Here is a 24,954-nt window from a genome sequence, read left to right on the forward strand (position 1 = left end):
TACTCCAGATGGTTTAGAACAAAAATTTGAATTGTTCAAATGTAAATGTATTCATCTAGCATAAATTTTCCTTGCTTATCCATTATTAATTAGGACAGAGATGTTTTTCATGCGGAAAAAAAATCAAGTAGTGGCTTTCCTTAAAGATGACCATTTTCTCAGGAACTTACAAATAATGGCCATAATCACCTTTGGTTTTAAAACACACAGTGGGACTGGAATTGTAGCTCAGTGGTAAAACACTTGCCTAACAAGCACAAGGTTCAATCCCCAGCACTGTACTGCAGCAATAGGAAGTAAAAATAAAAAACCATAGGCTGAAATAGACAACTGCCTTCTAGACAATGGTCAACACAAGGCAGTTTTTTTTTAATGATTGACAACCCTATCTAAGAATATATGGATGCTGCTGTGTGTCCTAGGAAGGTGTCTTAGATGACACCATCCAATAAGTAGAAATAAGATGAATGACTGATGAATTAAAAGTTCAACAAACACATAAGCACCTGTACTCTATATGGGGAATTAATGTATAGAATGTGATTTGCCTCAGACTTTCTTCCAAAAAACAGTGTCAAACATGATGATGTTTTTTCCTCTGCCAGCTGTCACCACTAAGTTGGCTCATTCTGTACTTGGCTTTTTGCTTTTTAATGTTTGAATGCCAACATTGAGCAGCAGATGGCTGGACTGAATGCCAGAACAGTGGTAAAACTGGCTATACCACCTGAACAGGTACTGCCAGATAACACTATGGCAAAAATCTTAGCTACAAAAGCCTACAAGCCTACAAATCAGGGTTTCCAAAAAAGCACAACCTAAATTTCCTGTTTAGCTCACCAACTCAAAATGAAAGCTTTGTTTTGGGGGAGAAAATATGTTCCTAATTTGCTTAGTAATTTTTTTTAAGCTTACATATTTTATCTTCAGTTGGAGTACTTTCCTATGACATCAACCGTGTAATTTCTAAGCTCTGGATAAAAGCAAATTATAATTCTAAGTTGAGCTTGTGGGTGAATTCCAAAACATGAAATGGAACCTTTCAAAACTGAAATTTCACTAAAGAAAATGTGTTTGAAAATACTTGACAAAAAAGAAAAAAAAAAGACGATGCCTGTAAATTGAAATGTGTGGCTCAATGAAGATGGGGGGAGGCTGGTGTAGAGCCATGTGAAGTGATAGGTCATGCACAAGACAGGGGTGTAATTATAACAGACAGCAGAGGAGGGAAAGAATTCAGACTAGAGTGACACTGAAAGACTGCTCCCACTGTTACAAAGAAAGTTCAGGAAAAATAAATAAGTAAACAAACAAACAAATAAATAATAACTCTGAAAAAGAAAAGAAAGTTCAATTTCCCACAAAACTAACCGCCTCCAACCTTCCATTCTGAGTCCTGGGTTAAAGAAGCCACATATTCTGGCTGAGTGATATCAGTGTGGACCAGTGCTCTGCCTCCAATTTCTTTTAAAAATAACAACAAAGGCCAAGCAGATAAAGAAAACAGGGCTAAAAACATTTTGACAGCTACTCATAAATTGGTGACTTTTCTCAGCACTTTGAAACCCCCAAGAGAGACATAGCCATATATGCAATAGGTTTACACTCTTCAGCCTTCTAAGGTTGCTCACCATTAGCAGATTACAGTAAAGCCAGTTAAATGCCACAGTGCAAACACCTCTGCAGCTTAATGGATGGTTGGCAGCTGTGAGGCGCTAAGCCTGGAATATTCAGCAGTGAGATCAAGGCTACCTTCATGGCAGACTAATTAACTCCGTTATATTTTCAAAGCCCAAGGGCACAGACCTTTGGAAGGACATCCCTTAAGTTATATAATGATCTTCACTAAGTAAATCCGTGTATTTTCAAGTAAGATTTTTTTTAATGTGTATACTTTTTAATTTCCTAAATTCTAATTCTTTGCCTTTTCCAAAACAACCAGAGGAAAGGCAACCTCTGAACTAGGTGTAGAGAAAGGAACGTCCTAGAAACTTTCTGGCCAGTCAGTCTAGCCAAAATGGTTAGTTCCAGGGTCAAAAAATAAGGGGGTGATCAACAGAAGAACACACCTGATGTTGACCTCTGACCTCCACTTGAACCTAGCCAGCATGTGCACACTCACAGACATGTGCTCACACCCATACATCACATAGACAATAAATTCATAAGTAAACAAAAAATAAGTAAATTGTAGCAAAAAAAAAAAGAAAGAAAGAAAGAAAAGAAAGTGTGGTAGAAGGAGTTGGGGATGTAGCTCACCTAGGAAATGCTTGCCTAACATCACAAAGAAAGCCTTGGATACACAGGGAAATTTAAATATCTTACTTGTAATCTTAGTTAAACATAACAGTGTCGTTTCCTATGGCTTTCTCACACATCCTTGGTGTTGTTTATCCATGTCCCTTTCTCTCTCTCAATAGTGCCTTCTATCTGCCCTCCTCAGTCAAAGTCTTTCAGTTCTTTCTTTGCTCTTCCCCCATCAGGGTCCCTTGTTGCTTTCCTTGTTTCTGTGGTTATACGAGGTTACATACTCAACACTTAAAGCTTCAGAGCTAGGACCCATGACTCAGAGAAAACATACAGCATTTGTCTTTCTGGACCTAAGTTACCTCACTAAGTTCCATCTATTTACCTGCAAAATTCATGATTTCATTTTTCTTTACAGCTGAGTAGTATTCCATAACATACATGTTCCACATTTGCATCATTCAATAGTTAATAGAAGACATTTAGGCTGTTTCCATTTGCTGGCTTTTGTGAATAGAGCAGCAATAAACATGGCTGAGCAAGTATCTGTGGAGTAGGATGTGGAGATGTTTGGGCATACTCTGAGGAATGGTATAGCCAGATCATATGGTAGATTTAATTCTAGTTGTTTTGTTTGTTTGGTTTTTTTTTTTTTTTTTTTTTTTTTTTTTTTTTTTGGATAATTTTCCACACTGGTTTCCAGAGTAGCTTCAACGGTTTACAATCCTACCAAGAGGATGAAAATCCCCCTTTCCCTATATCCTCTTCAACATTTGTTAGCAACTGTTTTCTTGTTCTTAGGCATTCTGACTGAGGTAAGATGAGCTCTTAAAGTAATTTTAATTTGCATTCCCCTACTAGTAAAAAAGTTGAACATTTTCTAAGATATTTCTTAACCATTTTTATTTCTTATTTTGAGAACCCTCTGTTCATACCCATAGTCCATTTTTTAATTAGGTCACTTATTTTCTTGACTCTTGGTTTCTTGAGTTCTTTGTGTATTCTAGATATTAATCCTCTATCGGATATATAACTGGCAAAGATTCTCCCCCACTATATGAGATCCAGCTTGTCAAGCTGGCCTCAATTTCTGGGCAAATGGAGTCTGTTCAGAAAGTCCTTTCTTACACCTATATTTTACAGAATACTGCCTATGTTAATGCTCCCCATCAAGAGCCATAGACCAACACAATTCCCAGTACCAGGCATGAGAAACCTTCCTTTGAGTTTATTTTAGCTGATTTTCTAATGTGAAAAGACTTCATGACCAAGGCAACGTATAAAAGAAAGCTTTTAATATGGGGCTCTTGGGTCCAGAGGGTTAGATTCTATGACCATCATGATGGGAAACACAGAAGCAAGCAGGTAGGCATGGCACTGGGGCAAAAGCTGAGATCTCACATCTTCATCCACAAGCACAGGGAAGACAGAAATTCACTAGGAATCATGGACTTTTGAAACTTCAAAACCTACCCCAGTAACACACCTCCTCCAACAAAGCCACACCTCTTAATCTTTTCCAAACAGTTCCACCAGCTGACAATAAAGGATTCAAATATGTAAGCCTATAAGGTTTCTTATCATTCAAAACACCACAGAGTTATCGGTCAGAGGAGTCCAAGCAACTCACAAAACAATAACCTATTGTCATTGCCCTTGGTTGCCTCACTGAATTTGAAGGTGAGTCCCTATTGCTGAAGACACCACACACTTTGAACACAGAACTTAAAGGAATCAAGCTAACTGTAACCTCAAAGCCTCATCCCTAAGGAGTAGCTTTCATAGTACCAGAGGTTGTTAGGCAAGTTGCCAAGGGGAAAAGCAATCAGTAGTCCTACCCAGCTGTGATACTCATGAATTACAGCAATGCTGCCAGCATGGCAAGAAATCCTCAAGGGTACAATAGTAGCACTTATATCTTGAAGGTAGCCAAAAGCCATCTAATTGGACTTAAGGCTCACTCAACAGCAGGGGATCTATACCTGGTATGTACTGTAAATCTAAGCAATCTCCATAGCTAGTGAGGCCATGGAACCTAAAGGAGAGCCTCCTAGTGCCACTTTCCCAAATCAGTATAATCTCTTACTGCATTCTTAACACTAACTTTTATATCCACAGTGAAATGGAGTCCTCTCCCCTCATTAAAGAAGCTTCCTTTTGCAGCAGACAAGAGACCATTACAGAAAGTTACAAGTGGTCAAAATGCAGAGACCTGGCTATGGAATGTCCATACTCCATAGATACATCTACAGTACAGCCCCTCTACCTCAGGGAACACGGCAGAAGTGAGACTGGAAAATTTGTAGGATCCAGAAGACCAGGCCATCTACTGTAATATTTTATAAATGACAGGAAAATTGGCACCCATGAAATAGGGTTCTCAACAATATAGTTGGGTAAAGAAGAACTGAATGATGCCAACATAGATGGGGGAAATTTCATAAGGTCCCACTCCTGGATAAAGAGCTGCAGGTCATTAATTAATTAATTAATGGCTGCTTTAAGAAGGAGACTCAGTTTCCCTTAGGGGTGATCTCCCAATTGGTTATCTAAACTGTTTTGAATGTTGGATCACCAGGAACACTGTTTCAGGGGGTCTTGCTTGATCAAACCATGTCAGTCTGGAAGAAAGCCATAGCTTTTTCATTTTCTGTGAAAACAAAAATAGAAATCCTTTTCCCCAGTAACCTGTCCTTAGACTTAAATTTTGAAGTGAAAGTATTTTTAAAATATATAAATTGGATTAATTTATCAAGTGTATTGCAGCAATTATTTCTTCCTTAGCAACTGTGCAATTTAAAGATAATATCATAGCATACAGTATCCAGACTCTGTGTGCTTTCCATCTTCATGTGGCTTTTTTATTACACTATTTCTTCTACTTTTATTTTTTTATTTTTTGAAACAGGGTTTCTCTGTCTAACTTTGGCTGCCCTGGAATTCACTCCATACTCATCCAGGTTTACTTGGAAATCACAGAGATCCGTTTGCTTCTGCTTCCCGAGTGCTGGAATTAAAGGCATGTGCCACCAATGCCCAGATACTCTATTTTTTTTTTTTTAACCAGCTGCTCATACACACCATTGAATTGTTAGCCCTGCGGTTTTTTGCCACTTACGCTGAGTCAGGAAACCTCCCTTAAAGGAGCCGTGTAAATCTCTACTTATATTTAGCAAAACCCAACCGAGAAAAATGTTGCTACCCAGAAGCCTTGCTTGTCTCTGTTCTTGTGTTTCTAATGCCCCCTTTTAAGCTTTTGTTAAGTTTTAAGTGAAAGTTCTTGGTAGCCACATCTCGTCGCCATTTTGTTAGGAGCAGGTTTTCCCGCAGGCCTGGGCCCACAGCCGCGCCAGCCCCAAATAACACACAGAGACGCTATATTAGATAGAAAGCTGTTAGCCTGTTACTAACATTTCTTATCCGCTAGCTCTGTCTTAAATATTAAACCATTCCTATCAATCTAAGTATTTCCATGTGGTCTTATCTTACCTGAGAGAGGGCTCGGACCTCTGTTCTCTCTCAGTCCTACATGTTGAATATCCTCCTTACTACTTCCGCATCCTCCTTGTTTCCTAGTCCCGCCTATCTTGTTTTCCTATTAGCCAGCAGTGTTTTATTCATTAACCAATAAGAGAAACTTATTTACAGAATGATATCTCCCATCAGAGAAGAGACCTGGCTATGGAATGTCCATACTCCATAGATACATCTACAGTACAGCCCCTCTACCTCAGGGAACACGGCAGAAGTGAGACTGGAAAATTTGTAGGATCCAGAAGACCAGGCCATCTACTGTAATATTTTATAAATGACAGGAAAATTGGCACCCATGAAATAGGGTTCTCAACAATATAGTTGGGTAAAGAAGAACTGAGTAATTATAGCATCAGTTAGCATACCAACATGGATGGGGGAAATTTCATAAGGTCCCCCCCCCCTGGATAAAGAGCTGCAGATAATTAATTAATTAATTAATTAATTAATTAATGGCTGCTTCAAGAAGGAGACTCAGTTTTCCTTAGAGGTAGGCTCCCAGTTGGTTATCTAATACCAAGTGGTCAACCCTAAAAATATATACATACAAGCAACACTCAACAACTGAGCAGATTGTACTTAAATATTTATTAATTTATATGTTTAGTTATGTGTGTAACAATAATAATTAAAGGAAAAGAGACCATAAATTTGAGATGGAGAAGACCTGGTAGGAAGAGGGAAGGGAGGAAATCTGTATGGATTTACAAAATAAAGATAATTCCTGGTTCAGAGAAGAAGTACTTTATTACTTGTGACTATAATACCCAAAGGATCAGCATGTTCCTGGCTGCCCAAGTCCTCTCTCTCCCAGGGGACAGAGAAGCAGATGATGTTTGCTCAAGCTATGGTTATGTAATAAGGAAAGTAGGCCACATTCAGGAAACCTAAGCCTCAGAGGGAGAAAGCATTTTCAGTGTGGTGAACAACAAACAAATGTATACTTTGCTCTAGAGGGAGACAACAGCCCTATCTTCCAAGACTCCATACTAGATAGTAAAAATAATATGCAGCAGCAACAACAACAAAAAATGAATTGTCTTACTACATAAAAAACAAGGGAAAACCATCATGTAAGTGATATTATAAAAATAATTATTGTCTAAGTGTTAGCAACTGCATATATTGTGCCAAGTGTTAAACATTTATTTTAATATTTAACTAGTATAAAACAAGCTGTAATATGAAAAACAGCTAGAGGAACCCAGCAACACATAAGCCAGGTATAGTGTCACATGCTTATAATCCAGCACTCAACAGGTAGAGGTAAGAGGAGTAGAAGTTCAAGATCAACCATGACTATCTATGTAGTGACTTCAAGGTCAACCTGGGACACATGAGACACTGTCTAAAAACAAAATGCTCACCATGAATAGAAGCTGTAATGATGGGGACATTACAGCCAGACACTTGGAAAGGCCTTTGGAATAAGAATGTGAACAGAAAGCATCTCCACAGGCCTCCTGAACTAAAGTAAATCAGTGAGTAAAGATTCATCTACTTACAGAGGTGAAGCCGACTTAAATATGCTAACACACTCAGATGGTGAAAGGGGGCTGTTTCCTCTAGACACTTCCTAAAAGAACAGAAGTCTTGAGACATGCTTCAGTCATGTTAGTCTTAATTACCAGGACTACCTAGAAAGCAACAACATCTGTGAGCATGGAACGTATGATCTCAAACTGAAAGTGATCAGAAATGTATGTACTTTTGTATGTGATGAGGTTTTCTAGCATGAATATGCATGTTTTCCTAATAAGATCTCCACGCCTCTTATTCATGGGAAGACACTGATTTGGGAATTATCTTGCTGCCAGTCCAGAAGCTGGGAAACTACCAGAGTGGAAAACATGTTAAGGTTCCTTCTGGACAAGAATCCTGAACAGTAAGGATTCCCTCTTAGCATCTGTTGAAATCATCTTATAAGCACTCATAAATATTGGCTTACATGTGTAATGGATTTCTTCTATAGCTAGGACTAAATTAACACAAAGAGACAAAACTTGAGTTAACACCCATCTTTGCTTTCAAGAATATCTGGAAAAGTCGTTGACTGCACACTTTACAGTAGACCAGAGGATCCCAGTAAAAATGTAGAAAAACAAGTTCTATCTATATATGATAACTTTTCAGATATTATGAAAATGCTTACTACTTAGAACATGGAGTGAAAATGAAAATAATGTAAGAATAATTCCAAGCCATGGTTTTCAAGATCAAGTTATAAGAAGATCAAGTCCATTCTCAGAGCCTTGATGTTTGTATTCACCTAATAGTAAATATATTCGTGCTTATTATGAGTGAAGTTTACTGCTTGTTGATGATGTTTCAGGTTAAGTAAATTCATAATTCCCTACTTTTACATATTATAGTATGTTATTATGACAATCTGCATATTCAATCCCAAATATTATAGCTAATGTAGTCACTCTGTAATTAATCTTTATGCTTTTGTTGTCTGATCAACAAAAGAAGTAATGGATCTCATAAAACCAAGCTTAAATGATAAAATAGAACAATATATAAAATGTTTATTCTGATGAAAACATTTAGTAGCTATCTTACCACAAGGGCACAAAAACAGCATCATGATTTTGTAAGATGCAATTCTCAGGTTATTTCAATCACTTGCTGTATTCTTCTTTATGACCCACATACCATACATTTTAAGATAAAGAACATGGTTTTCTGTCTAATTTGCATTACTCTTTTATTTTTTATCATCTTTTGTTGTTACTGGTTTTTACATTGCAGCCCATGTTAGCCTCAAACTTGTGGCCATCCTTCTGTCTCAAAAGATATCTGGGTCCTACTAACAAGAATCTTTATCATTACATTTGATCCATCTTCTAAGAAGATGAAAAACTCAGAGACAACTCTATGTCCTTCTGAGGAAACAGCTAATTACAATCCCTGTAGTTAGGGAAGGGCATATGTGGCATCTTTCTTAGTGGCTATGGCTGCTCTCCAATAAATTACTTCTGATCTCAGTGCCAAGTGTGGCCAGTGATTGTGCTGTGAGCCTGAATACTAGAAAGATAGATAGATGATGGATAGATAGATAGACTGATTGACTGATCGACAGACAGACAGATAGATAGAACAGACAGACAGATTGATAAAACCCATGATGGCTATTCCAATGACTGTTGTAAGGATTCAGACATTACACTGGCCTGCCCCTTTCACCTGGCAGAATGCACTCAGGCAGTACTCTGGTCAGCCCAGGGTTCCATGAGTACTAGTCTGCAGGCAGGTGTAAAGGACCCCTTTAAAAGTCAGACCCCTGCCCACTTATGCTCTCTTTTGCTTTCTCTTTTGTTTTCCACTTCTACTCTCTCCTCTTCTGTTCCTGGTGTCTATATGTCACTTCCCTTCCCCCTCACTCCCCTTTCTAAATAAACTCCTCATTCAAGCTCTACCTGCCTGGAGTGTTATTCCCTCTGCCTCAGTCACCCTCACCTGCTATGGAACCTGCTATGGTCCCTTACCTTGAGACCCCCATGCGGGACCATCACTCACCCCCTTTCTCCAGTTTCATTCCTATAACTGTAGCAAAAGAACAACAACTGTGCTGTGGCTAGGTGTAAAACCCAATTATAAAATCCTAGGATCCCATTCCCTGCTTAATCAATTAAAGTCATTTAAAAAACTGTATTATTCTCTATACCCCCAATTTTTCTTATTAACATTGCTACATTTTAAAGACAAGTATCTAATTATTGTTATTGCTGCTTAACTGTAGATCTGGGTAAGAAGCAATGAAAATTAAAAATACTGAAGATATAAATCAAGAATTGGCCACTACTAACTCCTTATTATACAGGCCTAGGGAATGGAAGGAATTTAAGGAAACTCTTCTGTCTGTTGTTTGGATACCCTCTTAGACTTTCAATAAAACAAAGCTTTCAAAAGAATAAATCAGCTCCAGTCATTTTCAGCTTGAGAAGCCTGTAAGACAAAAAAGTAGAAGCATCCAATACTTATAACATCAGGGCTGGAGATATCATCCTAATCCTTCATATCTGAAACCATGTCAGTAGAGGAAGTCCATGTACCTGTCCTGGCTACATGTTGAAGATTCGCCTACACAACAAATTGAAATCCTGACTCAAAATAAAGATAACTTATGAGTCCAGGGAAGTTGAAAAGGGAGACAAAGCCCCACAGAATCCTGAGTGATTCCCACATTTTAGGGAGTGGGAGTAGGGCTAGGAGACTGACAAAGGGACATGGTTAAATGCAAATTACAGGAGGTAAGAGTCTGGGGAGGTGAGTTCGTGGATAAAGCACTTGGCACACAAGAGTTTGTGGACAAGTGTTCAAAGCTCCAGAACCAAAGTAAAAGCCCAGAAGGTGTGGTAGCTTCCTGCTATCCCATCTCTCCCTGGGCAGAGAAAGGGTATTTCCCTACCTCCACCACACAAACTGACTAGCTAGATTAGCCAGGAAGCCAGGAGCTCTCGGTTCAGCAAAGAATCCTGACTCAACAAATAAAGCAGTGATCAAGGAAAACACCCACTGTCAACTTTGGTCTTCCATATACAGCCTTCACACACTGTGTGAGTATACACACAAACACATGCACATATGTATGGCCACAAACATGCATACATACACATACGTATACGTGTGTTTACCTGTACATGTATACATATATGTGTGTGTATATAATGCTACTTTGTATTAATTTTTTACAAAAGACCACAACAAAGCAAACTAAAAATGAAGATAGAGTCACTTGTCATCAAGCAGAAACTAAGCTGTTTATCTGACCTTTCAGAGAACTAAAGGATTACAGAGATAACAAAATTCCCAAAATAAGAAAATTCCTCTGTCTTAAACTTAACACACAAACACTTCTCTGGTGCTAACTAATCAGTTATTTACCTATTGATCTGTATTACTGCCCAAACCTTATAAGGATAAAGTACTTTGAAAGGAGCAATCTTCTTTTGCTCATTGCTTTTATTCTTCCATCCCTTTTCTTCCTATAAAATCAATATTATGCTCAGAAAATCAAAATGCTTATTCTATTTTATATGTTTAAATGTTGCCTAATTCAGAATTGAACATAAGGCCAACAGAGATGTTTAGATGCAGTGGCTCATACAGGTAGTCCTGATACTCAGGAGGATGGAGAGTTCAAGACCAGAATGGGTAACATACTAAGACTTGTCTCAAAACAAATCTGGCTGGCTGGCTGTGGCATTAATGTCTCTTCTAATAAATCTTTTATAACAAGGATAATGCATTTCAGTGTTCCCCCTTGAGCCTCCAGCTTTTCAGACATCAAGACTGAGAAAGCAGTGGAGATAAAAAAAATTATATATGTATGTATGTATGTATGTATGTATATATACACATACATATATGGGGTTTGGCAACGTTAAAATATTCCACCAGATTCAGAAAATAGGGGCTATCTCTACTCAAAAACTGGAATTTTCCCCATGATTGGGCTAGAAGAAGGTCAGCTTAGGAGGAGAGGACCCTAATACAAATTCTTCCACCTGTCACCCAACTTCTCCAGCAGTTTTATATCAGTAGATACTCCGGTGTATATTTTCTTCCCCAGCTCAGGAGGCGCATCTCCAAACATCTACTAAACTCAAAGAGTTGACCATGCTTCGCACGGTTCTCCAGAAAAACTAAAACATTTCAAGTTCTCTGGCTTTGCATCTGTTTCAAAACAGCAGGATTCAGACCATCAATGCTAAAGGAGGACTCACCCTCACCTGCCGCTTGTGAGGAATAAAAACTACAACTCCCATGAGAAAGTGGGGCCGCGTAATCCACAACTCCCAGCATCCTCTCGGAGGCCCTAGCCTCTCAGGCTAGTAGGTGGAGTGAGATTGTAAATGTCTGCGGAAGCTGTAGAGAAACGTTCCTCTGGGATAGCAGAAGCTGAGGAGGAATCTGCGGCCCTGGTAGAACAAGATGTAGCGCGCGGCCTGGAGAACTTTCCCGTGAGAGTGTGGCCTCTGAGGGCGGGGCCCAGGCCTAAGCCCTTCCAGGTGGAGGCGGGACTAGGGAGGCGGGGCCAGTGCTTTTTTCCATGTGGGGGCGGAGCTAGATCGGCTTCTATCTCCTCCTGCCCCCCTCTCCCCCCCCCCCCAGGCTGGGCTCTTCATCCAGGGGCTGGGCTGCAGAGTGCTGAGAGTTCATTGCCCTACAGGGGTTGACTAGAGGGCTGCTTTTAGTTCCCCTAGTCTGAGCCTGCGACTTCCAGGTAGGGGCGGAGAAGAGCCTTCCCCCCCCCCCCGGGGAGGAACTAGAGAGCTGCTCAGATCCGATAAAGGGCTGCTCACAATCTCTGTGCCTGGGCTGATCTCTTCCTTGTTGGGCTGGAGTTCAGGGCTGCACACAACCCAAGGGGGCGCTAGGGCACCTTTCCTAGGAGCCGAGAAAGGTAGACGAATAGCTCCCCCACGTGGTAATAGTTGTCAGGCTGGCTGCAGCCACAGGCTTTCTTTTTTTTTTTTTTTTTTTTTTTCTTTTTCCTAATATTTTGTTTTTTAAGTATTAACAGCATATGCAGGGTATTTGGTTTTATTATGGCGTTTAAAAAATGTTCATTCACAAATATTAATTATACATAATAGTGAGTTTCACCATTTCACCATGACATTTTCACACCAGCACATGTGTTTTGATTATATGCACCACCACACACTCCTTTCGTCCTTCTCCCACCCCTAGTAATCCTTCATCTTCCTGGCTAGAGCCCCCTTCAACTTTGTGTGTGTGTGTGTGTGTGTGTGTGTGTTCATCTTCCTGGCTAGTGCCCCCTTCAACTTTGTGTGTGTGTGTGTGTTCATCTTCCTGGCTAGTGCCCCCTTCAACTGTGTGTGTGTGTGTGTGTGTGTGTGTGTGTGTGTGTGTGTGTGTGTGTTCATCTTCCTGGCTAGTGCCCCCTTCAACTTTGTGTGTGTGTGTGTGTGTGTGTGTGTGTGTGTGTGTGTTCATCTTCCTGGCTAGTGCCCCCTTCAACTTTGTGTGTGTGTGTGTGTGAGAGAGAGAGAGAGAGAGATACAGAGAGACCCAATGAATTTCATCAAGGTTGTTTACTGAAACTGCAGTCCTCTTAACCTTTTTGTTTGGTATTTACTTATTCTTTGAGAATACCATACTATATAAGTTGCTCTTACAACCTCCCCCCCCAGATCCTTGCCCATCTACCTCCATGACTACCCAATTTCATGTTCATTCTCTCTCTTGGAAAAAAAAAAAAAAAAAAAAAAAAACCAAGCCAGTGGTCTGAAGGGAAGTTTCTTAAATTAACAGAATTTAGTATTTTTCTATGACCTTAACAAGGATTTTGCCTTAGTCTTCTTGTGAAATGGCAGCTCCCTATAATGTGTGTGGCGGAGGGGTGACTTTTCAGAAAGACCATTTTCTCTGGTCTTGTACTCAGAACTTATTAGGTATCAGAGCAAATCAGTTCCCTGTTTGGGCTCAACTGTCTCTCATGTAAGAATACCTGGCTATGAATCTCAGCCCTTAGAGACTTAGCTGAGGTCTCCTTCATGCTGAGAGGTCTTGGGCAAATGTAAATTTCCTTCTGAAAAGCCTTGGAAGCCTTCTGTGTTGAGTTTAAGTAATGGTACTTCACTATACAGCTGCCTTGGGGATTAATGTTTCTAGTTCTCTGTGAGAACTCAATGAATGTCCACTACTGTTACTGCCTCAAAGCCCTTGCTCTAACCTCCAACCCCTCTGACTGTGGCCTAAAAGTTGCCTACAAGGATTCTGGTGAAAGAACTTTGCCCTTGGATGTTGGACTTAGATGATGGTTTAGTCATTTTAGTTACTCCATAAAACCTGAGCTTTTTGTTTTCAAAGGGAAAATAATTCAAAATAGTATACCTTTTCCCCATCTATTATCTGTACAAATTGAGGCTGCCTCTTCCCTCCTTTTAGGGTTTTTGTGAGCAGCAATTGGAGCAATAACTTCTATAGCAGATTTCAAAAGGCAAAACAAGATTTGAATGTGAGAAATAGTTACTTTCCTCCCAAATTATGATTTGTGGCCAGTAATATATGTCTGCATTTACACTGACAGTTTGTTGTTAATAACACAAGTAAATAACACTATATGTGCCAATGAGCCCTTAAAATTTGTTCAAGATAAAAAAAAATAATAGAATGTCTGGTAAGAACACCTCTATGTTTTTCTTTATTCATCAAACCATTGAGTGCCTGCCATATGTCAGGCTCTGTATTAGGTGAGGCCTAAAAGATAACTTCATTTGAAGAAGATAGCATTTGGTTGTTTTTTATTTTAACCTAGAAGTATCTAATATGAAAGAAAAAATACTCCATTCTTAAGTAACTTCAATAAATAGTCATTAAGAACTAAATGTATACCCAGTGATTTGTTAGGATTCAGAGAACAGAAGAATCCTTAACCTCAAAGCACTAACAGTGGAATGATCCTACAATTGATTTTAACAGTTTGTACCACTGAATGAAGTGTGTGTGTGTGTGTGTGTGTGTGTGTGTGTGCATGCACACATGCACGTGTGTGTTTATGTGTATGTGTGTGTGTGTATTGTGAACTCTGCAATTAAGTTTCCAGTCAAATTATATTTCTCTTTGCCATCTTCTCTAATAACAATCTTTAAAACAGTTGGAATAATGTAATTCTTTGTTAGCCTACTTTATTTTATATTCAAACATAACTAAGAATAACTTAATTAGGAAAGCAATTGTCTGTAATCTCACCACCCTGGAGGTTAAAAGCAAGAGAACCATGTAGTGATACATTATTTATGATTTATTAAAGTTTGACTGAGGATTCAGAAAAGCAAAGTCAGCCTCAAGCTACAGTGATCAGGCAGTGATGATACACGCCTTTAATCCCAGCAGCCAGAAGCTAGGAGGTGGTGCTATACATCTTTAATCCCAGGACTCAGGATTAAGAGGTAGATAGATCTCTGTGAGTCCAGGGCCACCCAGATCTATACAAGAGTGAATCAGTCTAAAAGAAACATTAGGGAAGTATGTAAGACAGGAGCAAGTAGTCAGTAGAAGGCATTCAGTCTCCAGCCACTATGAGGAGAGGATATAGTCTGAGGCTTGGTGAGAGCTTGTGGGAGACAGGATCAGCCCATTCAGCTGATAAGAAACTAGTATCCAGCTGCTTTGCTTTTCTGATATTAAGCTTGAAGTTCGAACCCCAATATGAGTCTGGGTCTTTTATTTATTTCTGTTACATAACCATACATGTAAGGGCCTTCCTAGGCTACATAGCAAGGCCCTGTCTCCAAAAAAATGTTGCTAGGAATGTAGCTCAGTGACAGAATGCTTTGTGCTCAAGTTCCTGGGTTTGATTCCCTGAACCATCAAAAGTTAAAAGGTTTTATATAAGTATCTCCTCTAGAATCCTCATAGTCATTAGTGTCCATAAACTCAGGGGTTTGATGTTCTAATCATAGTTTTAAAATTAAAATAAGTACCTGTCTATTTTTAAAAGGAAGTCGGAGGAGAGAAGTCATATGATTGATCCTTAGACCAACCATTGAAAGCGTACATGAAAGTCAGGAGAAAGAAACTGTTGTAAAAGGATATTCCTAGTGTCACAAAATCAGATACTGAACAAAGTAGAAGTAACTCAGCCAGGCAATCAGGCAACTTTACTGTTGCAGAAGAGTGCACAGTGGCCCATACCAGCTGTGCAAGCACATGGGGGAGGGGCGTTACTTAACCTGTGTCTCATGCCATTGGTAACAGCTCAACCTCACAATCTGACATGATTGGCTAGTTAATCATGGGCAAGGAAAGGTTGCAATGGAGAGTTGAGTTTTCAAGAAAGTCTACCATCCAGGGTTTGGCAAATAGGCAAATTCACAAGATGGAGGAGTTTTTAGAATATTAGTCTTTTGGGAGGCACTCTTGACAGCATAAGACCTCACAGTTTCCCAGGTTGTCTAGTGGTACTAGTGGTGTAGGATGTACATGTTATGGATCCTAGGGATGCAGGGCAGAATTCTGCATGTGCTATGGAAATGCTTCACCACTGACTTCCACTCCATCTCACCTTCAGCTAGTTTTCGTCTATGTGTTCCACATACATTAAAGGAATCTTACCAAAAAAAAAAAAAAATCTAAATAATCTAAATAGCTTACTTGCCAAAAGGCCTGGCTTCACGGGTCCACACAACCATTAAGGCATGAAAACTCACAGTAAAAATAACTTTATGTCTGCTTTGCTTTGGGGTGCTGTGGAAAGAAAAAAGGGAACATTGAAATATTCACATTAGAAGCCAGCATATCATAACGACCTCAGGGTTGAAAGCCAAGGAGAAAATAAACTAATTGGCTTTCTCCAGCTAAGTTAGGTTTAATCATTTGTCAGGTCCCTCAGATCAACTTCAAACGTTATTTTTAAGATCTCAATTGCGCCTTGACCAGAATTATCTGGCTCACGGTCTCCTAATAGCTGTCAGAAGCAAAAACAAACCGATGACGCTGGAGGCCAAGTCCAAGGATTCTTGTAGCTGGGTTTCAACACGACCAAAAAAGGAAGGAAGGTTTTCACAGTGCTTCTTTAGGTATTCCTTGGGATTCAGAAAACTTCCTTAAGGGTCATGCTCTTGTTTAAAACCCTAGTATTATACAAACTTAGACTTGAGTTTCTGGGGCTTTGATACAGAATGCTAATCAGAATGGTCCCAACTTGCAATTGAAGGTTGACAAGGACTGCAGTGAAGCTGTCAGAACAAACTGGGTGTCTGCTGGTGTCTGCTGTGTGTCTAGAACTACAGATGAGAAGGACACTTCAGGGCACACCCTAGAACTCATACCTTTCCTTTGGACACGTGGGTTTGACAGATGACACCTACCCGTTTAACACAATTCAACATTCAGGTCAGTTCATGCTGGCTTAGTTCAGAGAAGGAAGAAATCATCATGAACAAGAGGAGCCGAGATGTCTATTTATTTTTTAACATGCTATATGCTGCTTCTATTCTGGCTTCCTGGATAATTATTATTTATAATTTTTTCTCTTAAGTATTTTTGTGGAAAAAAAATGGAATCTCTACCCAGGATGTGGTTTATAGGAATCATTTCACACTTATCATTTTGCATTTATTTCTACCTCTTGCATATGACAATGCAAGAAGGGTAAAAGTCCCCTTCTTGCCCTTTATGTTTTTCTGCTGATTTCATATCCCAGTATATGCATAAGACAGTCAGTAAGGCAATGTTTGTTGTTAAGTAAAGGAAGTCTGGGCCGGGTCAGCTGTTACTCTCCTTACTCAAACTGAGTTAAGTTACCAAGGATAGGAAAGTATGTCACAGATCAGATTTTTGTTTGGATATGATTGCAGCTAGGAAGTTCTTTTCTAACCACCTACTACAATGCCTGCTTAATTTTTTCTAAAATTCACGTGCCAGCCCCAACTGTAATCATTTAGATTCTCTCTTATATTTTCCTGTATAGGTGAAGTAGAATGAATAGATAGTAAAGGGAAAGTAATATTTTTAAACAAGTTCCAGGCCCTTAGTAGCATTATCTCAGTAGGAGTTTGTGATAACCACCCCCAATATGAGTATTTTCCTTGTCCTTATTGTTGATCTACAGCTTAGCAAAGCATTTGCCAGGAGTCACCATGGCTCTGTATGTGTCTCCACAGACAGTCCTCATTCTGCACTGAGAAGCCCTGGTGGCTTGGCCCTGTGTGCCTGGCCACAGTAGTGAATTTTTCTGCCTGAACTACTGCATAGTTTGTTTCAGTATCTTTAAACCCAGTTGGAAGCCTGGTAGTTCTTATGTTCATTTACATCTCTGACTACATTTTCTAGTCATTTCCTATCACCATTCCCAGCCTTCACCCTACTGTACTAGCCAGGACTCCCTTGATTATGAGAAACATGAGCATCTCTCACACTGGCTCAAGCCCTCACATACTGAAAATGTCCAAAAGTGGCTATCACACACCTGTCTGTATCAAGATTCTAATATCTAGTAATGTCTCACCACTGAGCTTCCTGTTTGTAGAGCAAAAGGTCCAAGCCCTCTCTGGTTTTGAAAACCCATCAAAACCTACCAGTCTCAGAGCTTTAAAAAAAACACCAGTCCAAGAGACCCCAAATCCACCAGTTCCTAAGTTCAAAACCTACCAGTCCCAGAGCTTTAAAAACCACCAGTCCACGAGACCCCAAATCCACCAGTTCCTGAGTTCAAAACCTACCAATGCCTGAGCTCAAAATCCAACCAATCCCTGAGCTTGCCTTAGAATTCCACCAATCTGCACCCTGGAAAACTTTCCCTCTAAGAAGAACTATATAAAACCTGCCTCCTGCTCAGTTCCTTGTTACTTCTTGCCCACACAGAGACAATCACCCTCTTCTGTCTCTCCCAATAAATTTCTCGTATGATGTTTGTTGTGCAGTGTGACTTTGCTAGGCTCCTGACTGCCATGATTCTTTTCCTTTCAGAGCTGTAACACTTGTATAGGGGAAACCTCTCTCTTCAAAGCTGCAACATGCACTTTGGGGAAACCCTTCCCCTCAGAGCTGTAGTGCACTGTTCTCGCCTCCAATTCCCTATCCAGTACTTGACTAGGCAGGAGGTTTTGTCTCAGTGGTAAACTGGATACTGAGTATTCTGGGGAGAGGTCCTACTTCTTTCTTTGCGTCAGTAACCAAGATTTGTATTTCTTTGTTCTGGCTTAGGTGGTATGCTTGACCACAAACTAAGTGCTTCCTGATCCTCTTTAGTTGTTCTTGTTCTCAGGTGTGTTTCTGTTTTTGAGGTGGGGTCTTTTATAGCCTAAGTTGATCAGGAACTGTCTGAGGCAAAATTCAAGGATGACCTTGAACTTCTGTTCCCTTTCATCCATCTGTGGTATGCTGGGTGCACCAAGCATGTGTGCCTCCACTATGGATTCTGTGGTCCTGGGGATGGAACCCAGGGCCTCCTGCATGCTGAACTAGTACTCCACCAACTGGGCTGTACCCCAATCCAAAGCCAAACACTTGAAAAGAACAGTGATGTTCTGTTGAGCCAGGTCAGCTTCTGGAACCATATGGAACCCTCATCCAAACCTCTGCATCAAAAGTTGAGAGACTTCAGGAGGAGCTGGGAGAATAGCACATCTGCTGTGACCAAAGCCTTGTTCTGGCCTTGTCCTGTAGAGGCAAGCAGCCTTCAGATTTAAGTATCCTTGTGGATGAATTTGGTCCACAGGAAGTAGGATACAAACAGATTTTGTAAAGTGTGAACAAACTGGATCCACTTCAGTTAAGATCAAGTGGTTCCTCCCAGTTTGCAACACACAACCCAGCATCAAAGTTTAACAGTTTGCTGAACATAAGCATTAGAATAGAATGTCTAATGATTGATGACCTAAATTATCTCTGAAAAGACAGATAATCACATGCCAATATATTTAATTAGACATGGTTCTTAAAAGGTTTGGGGGGGGTTGCTTTGGTTTGGGTGTTTTGGTTTTTGTTTTGGTAATATGGAGCCTCCAATCTAGTGCCTTTTACATCCTATGTAAACTCTACCATTGAACTGTCTCCCTACCTCAAAAGATTATTCTTCACTAATAGTTATTTTTTAAATCAGTAAAATGCTTTTCTTCTGCTATAATATTTTTTCTAACCTTTTATGGAGGAGAAAAGTGAAGAAAGGTGAAGATAAAATGATTTATAATCATCACTAGCCTCAGGGTCAATGATTCCATACATATTTTTTATTCTAGACTGGTAAAATGACTCAATGGGTAGAGAGACACTTCCTGCAAAACTGGAAATTTACCTTGAAGTCTGTATTGTCTGTTCAAGATATCTGAAGCTAATTTGGAATTTGCTGTCATTTGTAACTAAACTGTAAAGGAGCTCAAATTGCCCAACTCTACAGTTTTAACTATGGAATTTTTATTCCATAGTTAAAAAATATATTCATCTATCTGTCTATCTGTAAATCTGTCTCTGTCTGTGTCTCTATCTCTGGAAGAGCAGCCAGTGCTCTTAACCTCTTAGCCATCTCTCCAGCCACCTATATTCTCTATCTCATTGTTACAGATCAAATCCAGAACATTCCTTGTACATGATAGGAAAATATATAAAAGTATATAAAAGAATATTTCATAGTAAATTATGAATTGGGGCTGTAGCTGAACAGCAGAGCACTTACCTTTCATGTATGAGGCCCTATGTGAAATCTTTAACACAGCAAAAATAAATAAAATATAATAAAGTAGTCTCAAATTTTTTTAACTAAAAAATAACAAACAGAACTAATTTTTAGGGGAGGAAAATACTTTCCTGGTTACAAAACTGCAATAAGTCAGACTTATTTTAAAAGGAGTCAGCTGTGCTTGGAAAAAAAAATCATTTTATAGTTCAGTGACTTAATACTGTACTTTAAAAGGATATGCTCCTTGAGGAACAAATCAGTTTAAAAATACTCTCCATGAAAAGTTTCACAAGGAGATCACAAAATCTTTATTTTACAGCTACTTCTTGAAACGCCTCAATAACCATTTGCATTTCAACATTGAATCGTTAAAAAGCCAGTGGGCTCTGGGTAAGACAGCACTCACTGCATTTGATGGACAAGGGCATCTTTTTTTGAGAGTTCCTTCATCCCTAGAGGACATTCCTACACAGCTAAAGCGGTAAGACACAATGCAAGCGGAAGCTCTTTAACTCCCTACCCCCAAATCACTGTTGAAGCAGAAGGCTGGCCTGCCCCCCACCCCAGACACCCACTCTTCACCTTCTTAATCTTTCAACAGGAATGCCAATCCTCCTCCAGTCCTGTGCTTTTTAAAGAACAGGCTTCTGCACTTACCCGCACAGCTCCACCAAGCAAGCCTCCCCAGGGAGTGTCACTACATACTGTTCAATGTCTTTCTAAAGATGGGCCCAGGAGACACCCTCTTAACAGGGGAACAGAGATGGGCAATTCCAGCATCCCTCCAGATCCTGTAAAATGCTTCCCCCAAATGAAAAGCCATGCTGCTGGTACTGCCCTGCAGAAGCACTCTGTTGGCACAGTGGCATGCCACTTTAATAAGGGTCAGAATAAAAACAGCCCCCAGGGACTGCCTCCTACAAAAGGATGGTGTAGAAGGACACAATGATAAAAATTTCTTTCTTGTATTTGTACTAGAAAAGTCAATATTGCTTCTGATATAGCAAGATATAGCAAGACAGTGCAAGACTTGTGTCTAATCATACACCTTCTTTGAACTAAGTGATGCTACATGAAGCCAATTGTTCCGTCTGTTTCTGCTTCACTCTTCATACGTCCAAGCTCGTTGCACAGGTTTCTTTCATCCTGGGTTAATTGGCTTTCTGTTATTGTAGCAAAACACCTGAGATAATCAGATTAAAAAGTTGAAAGGTTGTGAGGCATGGTACTCCAAGCACTTTAGAGGGTGAGACAAGATTACCAGAAGTTTCAAGCCAGACAGACATTTGTCTTACCCCCCCCCACACTCCCACCGGATGCACTATACATATAAGGGAATGGTTTCTTTGGGCTCATACTTGGTAGGCATCAGTCCAGTGTTGATTGGTCCTGCCTCTTGGCCTTGTGTTAAGGCTAGGCTGATCATCAAGGTGGAAGTATGTAATACAGGAAATTAATTGTTCATGACAGCTGAGAAGCACAATAAACACAGGAAAATACTGGATCCCAATATTCTCTATGAGGGCTGTGCCCAATAAACAGGCTTGCTCCTACTAGGCTCCACCTCTTAAAGGTCACACCACCTCCCAATAGAACCACAGACTAAGGAGTGAGCCTTGAACACATAGACCTTTGGGTATTTACCCAAGCCACTGCACACCTCACACTTGCCTTTTGTTTATTACCATACCTTTTAAATGTCCTTTTGGGAAAGAGGAGGCTAAAAATAAAGTTCCGTGTAAGCAACCATTTTTATGTACATAAAGTTTGCTAGGTTCTTAAGAGGGTGTGTGTGTGTGTGTGTGTGTGTGTGTGTGTGTGTGTGTGTGTGTGTGTGCACCTGTGTTTGCCTATAGAGCTGTAGAGCCCAGAGATTGACACTGCAAGCAGTCCTCACTTGCTCTCCACTGTTCCCTTTGAGGCAAGATCTCTTACTGAGCCTGGAGCTCACTGATCAGCTAGACTGGCTGGCCAGCGAATCCTGGAAATTCTGCAGTATCCACATCTTCAGGGCTAGCCTATCGGATGCGTGCTGCCACATCAGACTCTTTTCTACATGTCTTCTGAGGGATTAGAGTCAGATAATTCTGTGTGTATGGCAAGCAGTTCACCAGCTGCCATGTCCCCAGTAGTAAGAGATACTTTGAGCTTCAGGGTTTACAACTGCGCTTCTTAACACCTGTAAGGAAATAATTAAGACAGTAGGCTTTTTACAAAGATTTTGGATTTGAGGCTTTCTTTTTCATATTTTGTAAATGTAATGTTTTTAAAATATAGGTACATTTTAAACACCAAGAACTGTTTCAGATTATCCCTTTGTCATTTAATGAGACCAGAATTTCTGTACATGTATCAGATACATCTATAATTTATATATTGATACCTATTTAATAAATTCCATTTTAGAATTATTTCTGTGATTGATTTAACATTTATGATTTTTTACCCCCCCCCACAGAAAAAATACCCTGGAATGACTTATAATGATATATGTGTGTATGTATGTACATTATCAGGTAAAGCTAAAGAGGAAGAAAGCTCAGGATAAAATATTGAACTTCATGCAGGCATCAAATTCAATAGCTTTTGGTCAAAGTACTTGAGAATAAGCAATTGAGTGCTCACCCTAAATGGAGCATCTTTATCAATCCTCCCACGCCTGCCAAGGCTCAGGGAACATCACAGAAGAGGAGGCAGGGAAGAGCTGGAGGGTGGGGAGGAGTAGAGCTGGGGGATGGGGAGGAGTGCTATGAAGTGCCATCTTCTGGACCTGATGTGGCTAGTGCCCTCACGAATTCACAGAAGCTGTGGTTAGCTATGAAGACTTACACAAGATCAAGCCAGCCAAAATTCCAGCCTAGATGGAGAAATAACTTCTGAAGAACGTCCCCTAACTTAGGAGCTGTTGGCAGGTGACAGCTGCAGACAGGAGGAGACTCATTCTCTTGGGGGGGGGTGACAACTGACAGGTTACCCATGTTCCAGGAGAGGGCCCCACATCCATGCATGAATGAGCAGCACTAAATGGGCTTTTAAAAAGAAATAAAGAAGACATGTAGCTGGGAGGTGGCTGTGGAGGGATGGAACGGTGTGGGTTAGGATCACAGTTGATCTTATACACATTTGCAATTCTCAAAGAATAAACAATAGAGTTTCAGTTCCTGAGATCCACAGCTATTTTAGGAAACAGAACGAGTTTCAAAGATTTCAATTCCTGATTATAGAAAAAAAAATCTATTGTTATTTTTATTCCTGGAAGACCACAAAACTTTAAAGTGATGTAAGTTAGATTTTTGGACTGGAGAGAGGTCTCTGTGGTTCAGGGAACTTGCTGTTTTTGCAAAGCATCGGAGTTTGATTCCTAGCACTCCTGTTTGGCAGCTCATAACCTCCTGTAATGTCAACTCCAGAGGATCCTATGTCCTCTTCTGACCTCCATGGGGACAGGCACGCATATAATACACATAGATATACACACATTCATATAAGTAAAAATCAAAGTAAACCTTTAAAAATTAACTTCTTTAAGTGGGAGAAGGATATTCTTGGGTCATGATTCAATGTGTTGTGTTTTTATGGGTTTGTTTTGTCATAGTTTTATATGTGCTGGAATTAGAAAATGTCCACACCAAAAGCTGTACCTCTGTTACATTCTTATGAAATACATGGATGCCACTCTAACCAGCATCTCTTACTTTGCAGTATACTCCTGATCATGTAGCTGGGCCTGGAGCAGACATCGACCCCACACAAATAACCTTTCCTGGGTGTGCTTGTGTCCAAACGCCATGTCTCCCTGGCACTTGCTCCTGTCTCCGCCATGAGAATAACTATGATGACAATCTGTGCCTCAGGGACATAGGATTGGAAGCAAAGTATGCCAAACCAGTTTTTGAATGCAATGTCCTCTGCCAGTGTGGTGACCACTGCAGAAACAGGGTGGTCCAGAATGGTCTGCAATTCCATCTCCAGGTGTTCCAAACGGATAAGAAGGGCTGGGGACTTCAGAGCTTGGAATCTATACCCAAGGGAAGATTCGTCTGTGAGTATGCTGGGGAGATTTTAGGATTCTCTGAAGTACAGAGAAGAATTCACCTGCAAACAACACATGACCCAAATTACATCATTGCCGTCAGGGAGCACATTTATAGTGGACAGGTCATGGAAACTTTTGTCGACCCTACCTACATAGGAAATATTGGTAGATTCCTGAATCATTCTTGCGAACCAAACCTGTTGATGATTCCTGTCCGAATTGACTCAATGGTGCCTAAGCTGGCACTTTTTGCAGCCAAAGATATTTTGCCAGGAGAAGAACTCTCTTATGACTATTCAGGAAGGTTCCTTAATCGAATAAGCAATAAAGACAAAGACAGGACAGATCATGGACAACCAAGAAAGACTTGTTACTGTGGTGCCCCATCATGTGCCACCTTCCTGCCCTATGACAGTTCACTGTACTGCCCCTTAGCAAAACCAGACACCAGTTAAGAACTAGTGAAGACACCTGTCTGCCAGCCTCTCTTGGGCTGAAACCAGAGAGAATCAAGTATTAAGGGACTCATCTGCAACCTTGTTCCTCTCCCGAAAATGACCTACCCTCAAGGGAAGTGTGTACCTTGTAGTCAGCAGCTTGCTTATCCCTGTAAGAAAGACTAGGAGTTGCCCAACTCTGTCTCTGCCAGGCTGCCTAAATTTGACTCAAGAATGTGGCCCAGACTGTAAATGTCCAGCTGTACTCTTTCTCCAGAATACTTGCTTTTATAGTTAGATGTGGGTAAATGACTATGTTCAAACTATCAGGATACAAGTGGAAATGATGAGTCCTTGGGTGTCATCCTTGTATTTCTTCTTCGAACCCAGAATTTATACTTGATGGCTGAAGTTGGGAAAGGGTCATGGAGAGCAAATCGGTAAGATACCTGGTACTGGAGAAAATGCTGCTAGTCCTGACCCGTTGCCTCTGTACTTGTAGGTAAGAAGCCTACAACATTAAGCCATTGTTGCCTTGCATTTGA

The 24,954-nt window shown here is 40.2% G+C and overlaps 1 protein-coding gene across 2 annotated transcripts; it reads left to right on the top strand.

The window, feature by feature from the left end:
* The first annotated feature begins 11,630 nt into the window (after positions 1–11,630).
* LOC127236208 (histone-lysine N-methyltransferase SETMAR) lies at positions 11,631–24,530 on the top strand. Of its 2 annotated transcripts, none has more exons than XM_051203741.1 (2): positions 11,631–11,750; positions 23,639–24,530. In XM_051203741.1, the coding sequence occupies exons 1-2, from the start codon at positions 11,643–11,645 to the stop codon at positions 24,425–24,427; spliced, it is 897 nt and encodes a 298-aa protein (XP_051059698.1). In that variant the 5' UTR covers positions 11,631–11,642; the 3' UTR covers positions 24,428–24,530. The 2 variants fall into 2 exon arrangements, with proteins under 2 accessions (XP_051059698.1, XP_051059697.1); XM_051203740.1 differs by having other exon boundaries at positions 11,643–11,791; positions 23,632–24,527.
* The last annotated feature ends 424 nt before the right edge of the window (positions 24,531–24,954 follow it).

Source organism: Phodopus roborovskii, unplaced genomic scaffold (genome assembly GCF_943737965.1).
Source record: "Phodopus roborovskii unplaced genomic scaffold, PHOROB, whole genome shotgun sequence".
NCBI classification, from domain to species: domain Eukaryota; kingdom Metazoa; phylum Chordata; class Mammalia; order Rodentia; family Cricetidae; genus Phodopus; species Phodopus roborovskii.

Excerpts from the sequence above, each read along its gene's own strand:
- LOC127236208 (XM_051203740.1), top strand. The coding sequence starts at position 11,643 with ATGTCTGCGGAAGCTGTAGAGAAACGTTCCTCTGGGATAGCAGAAGCT. Across the intron at positions 11,792-23,631 it reads GCGGGGCCCAGGCCTAAGCC|TTTGCAGTATACTCCTGATC; the intron begins CTTCCAGGTGGA and ends AGCATCTCTTAC.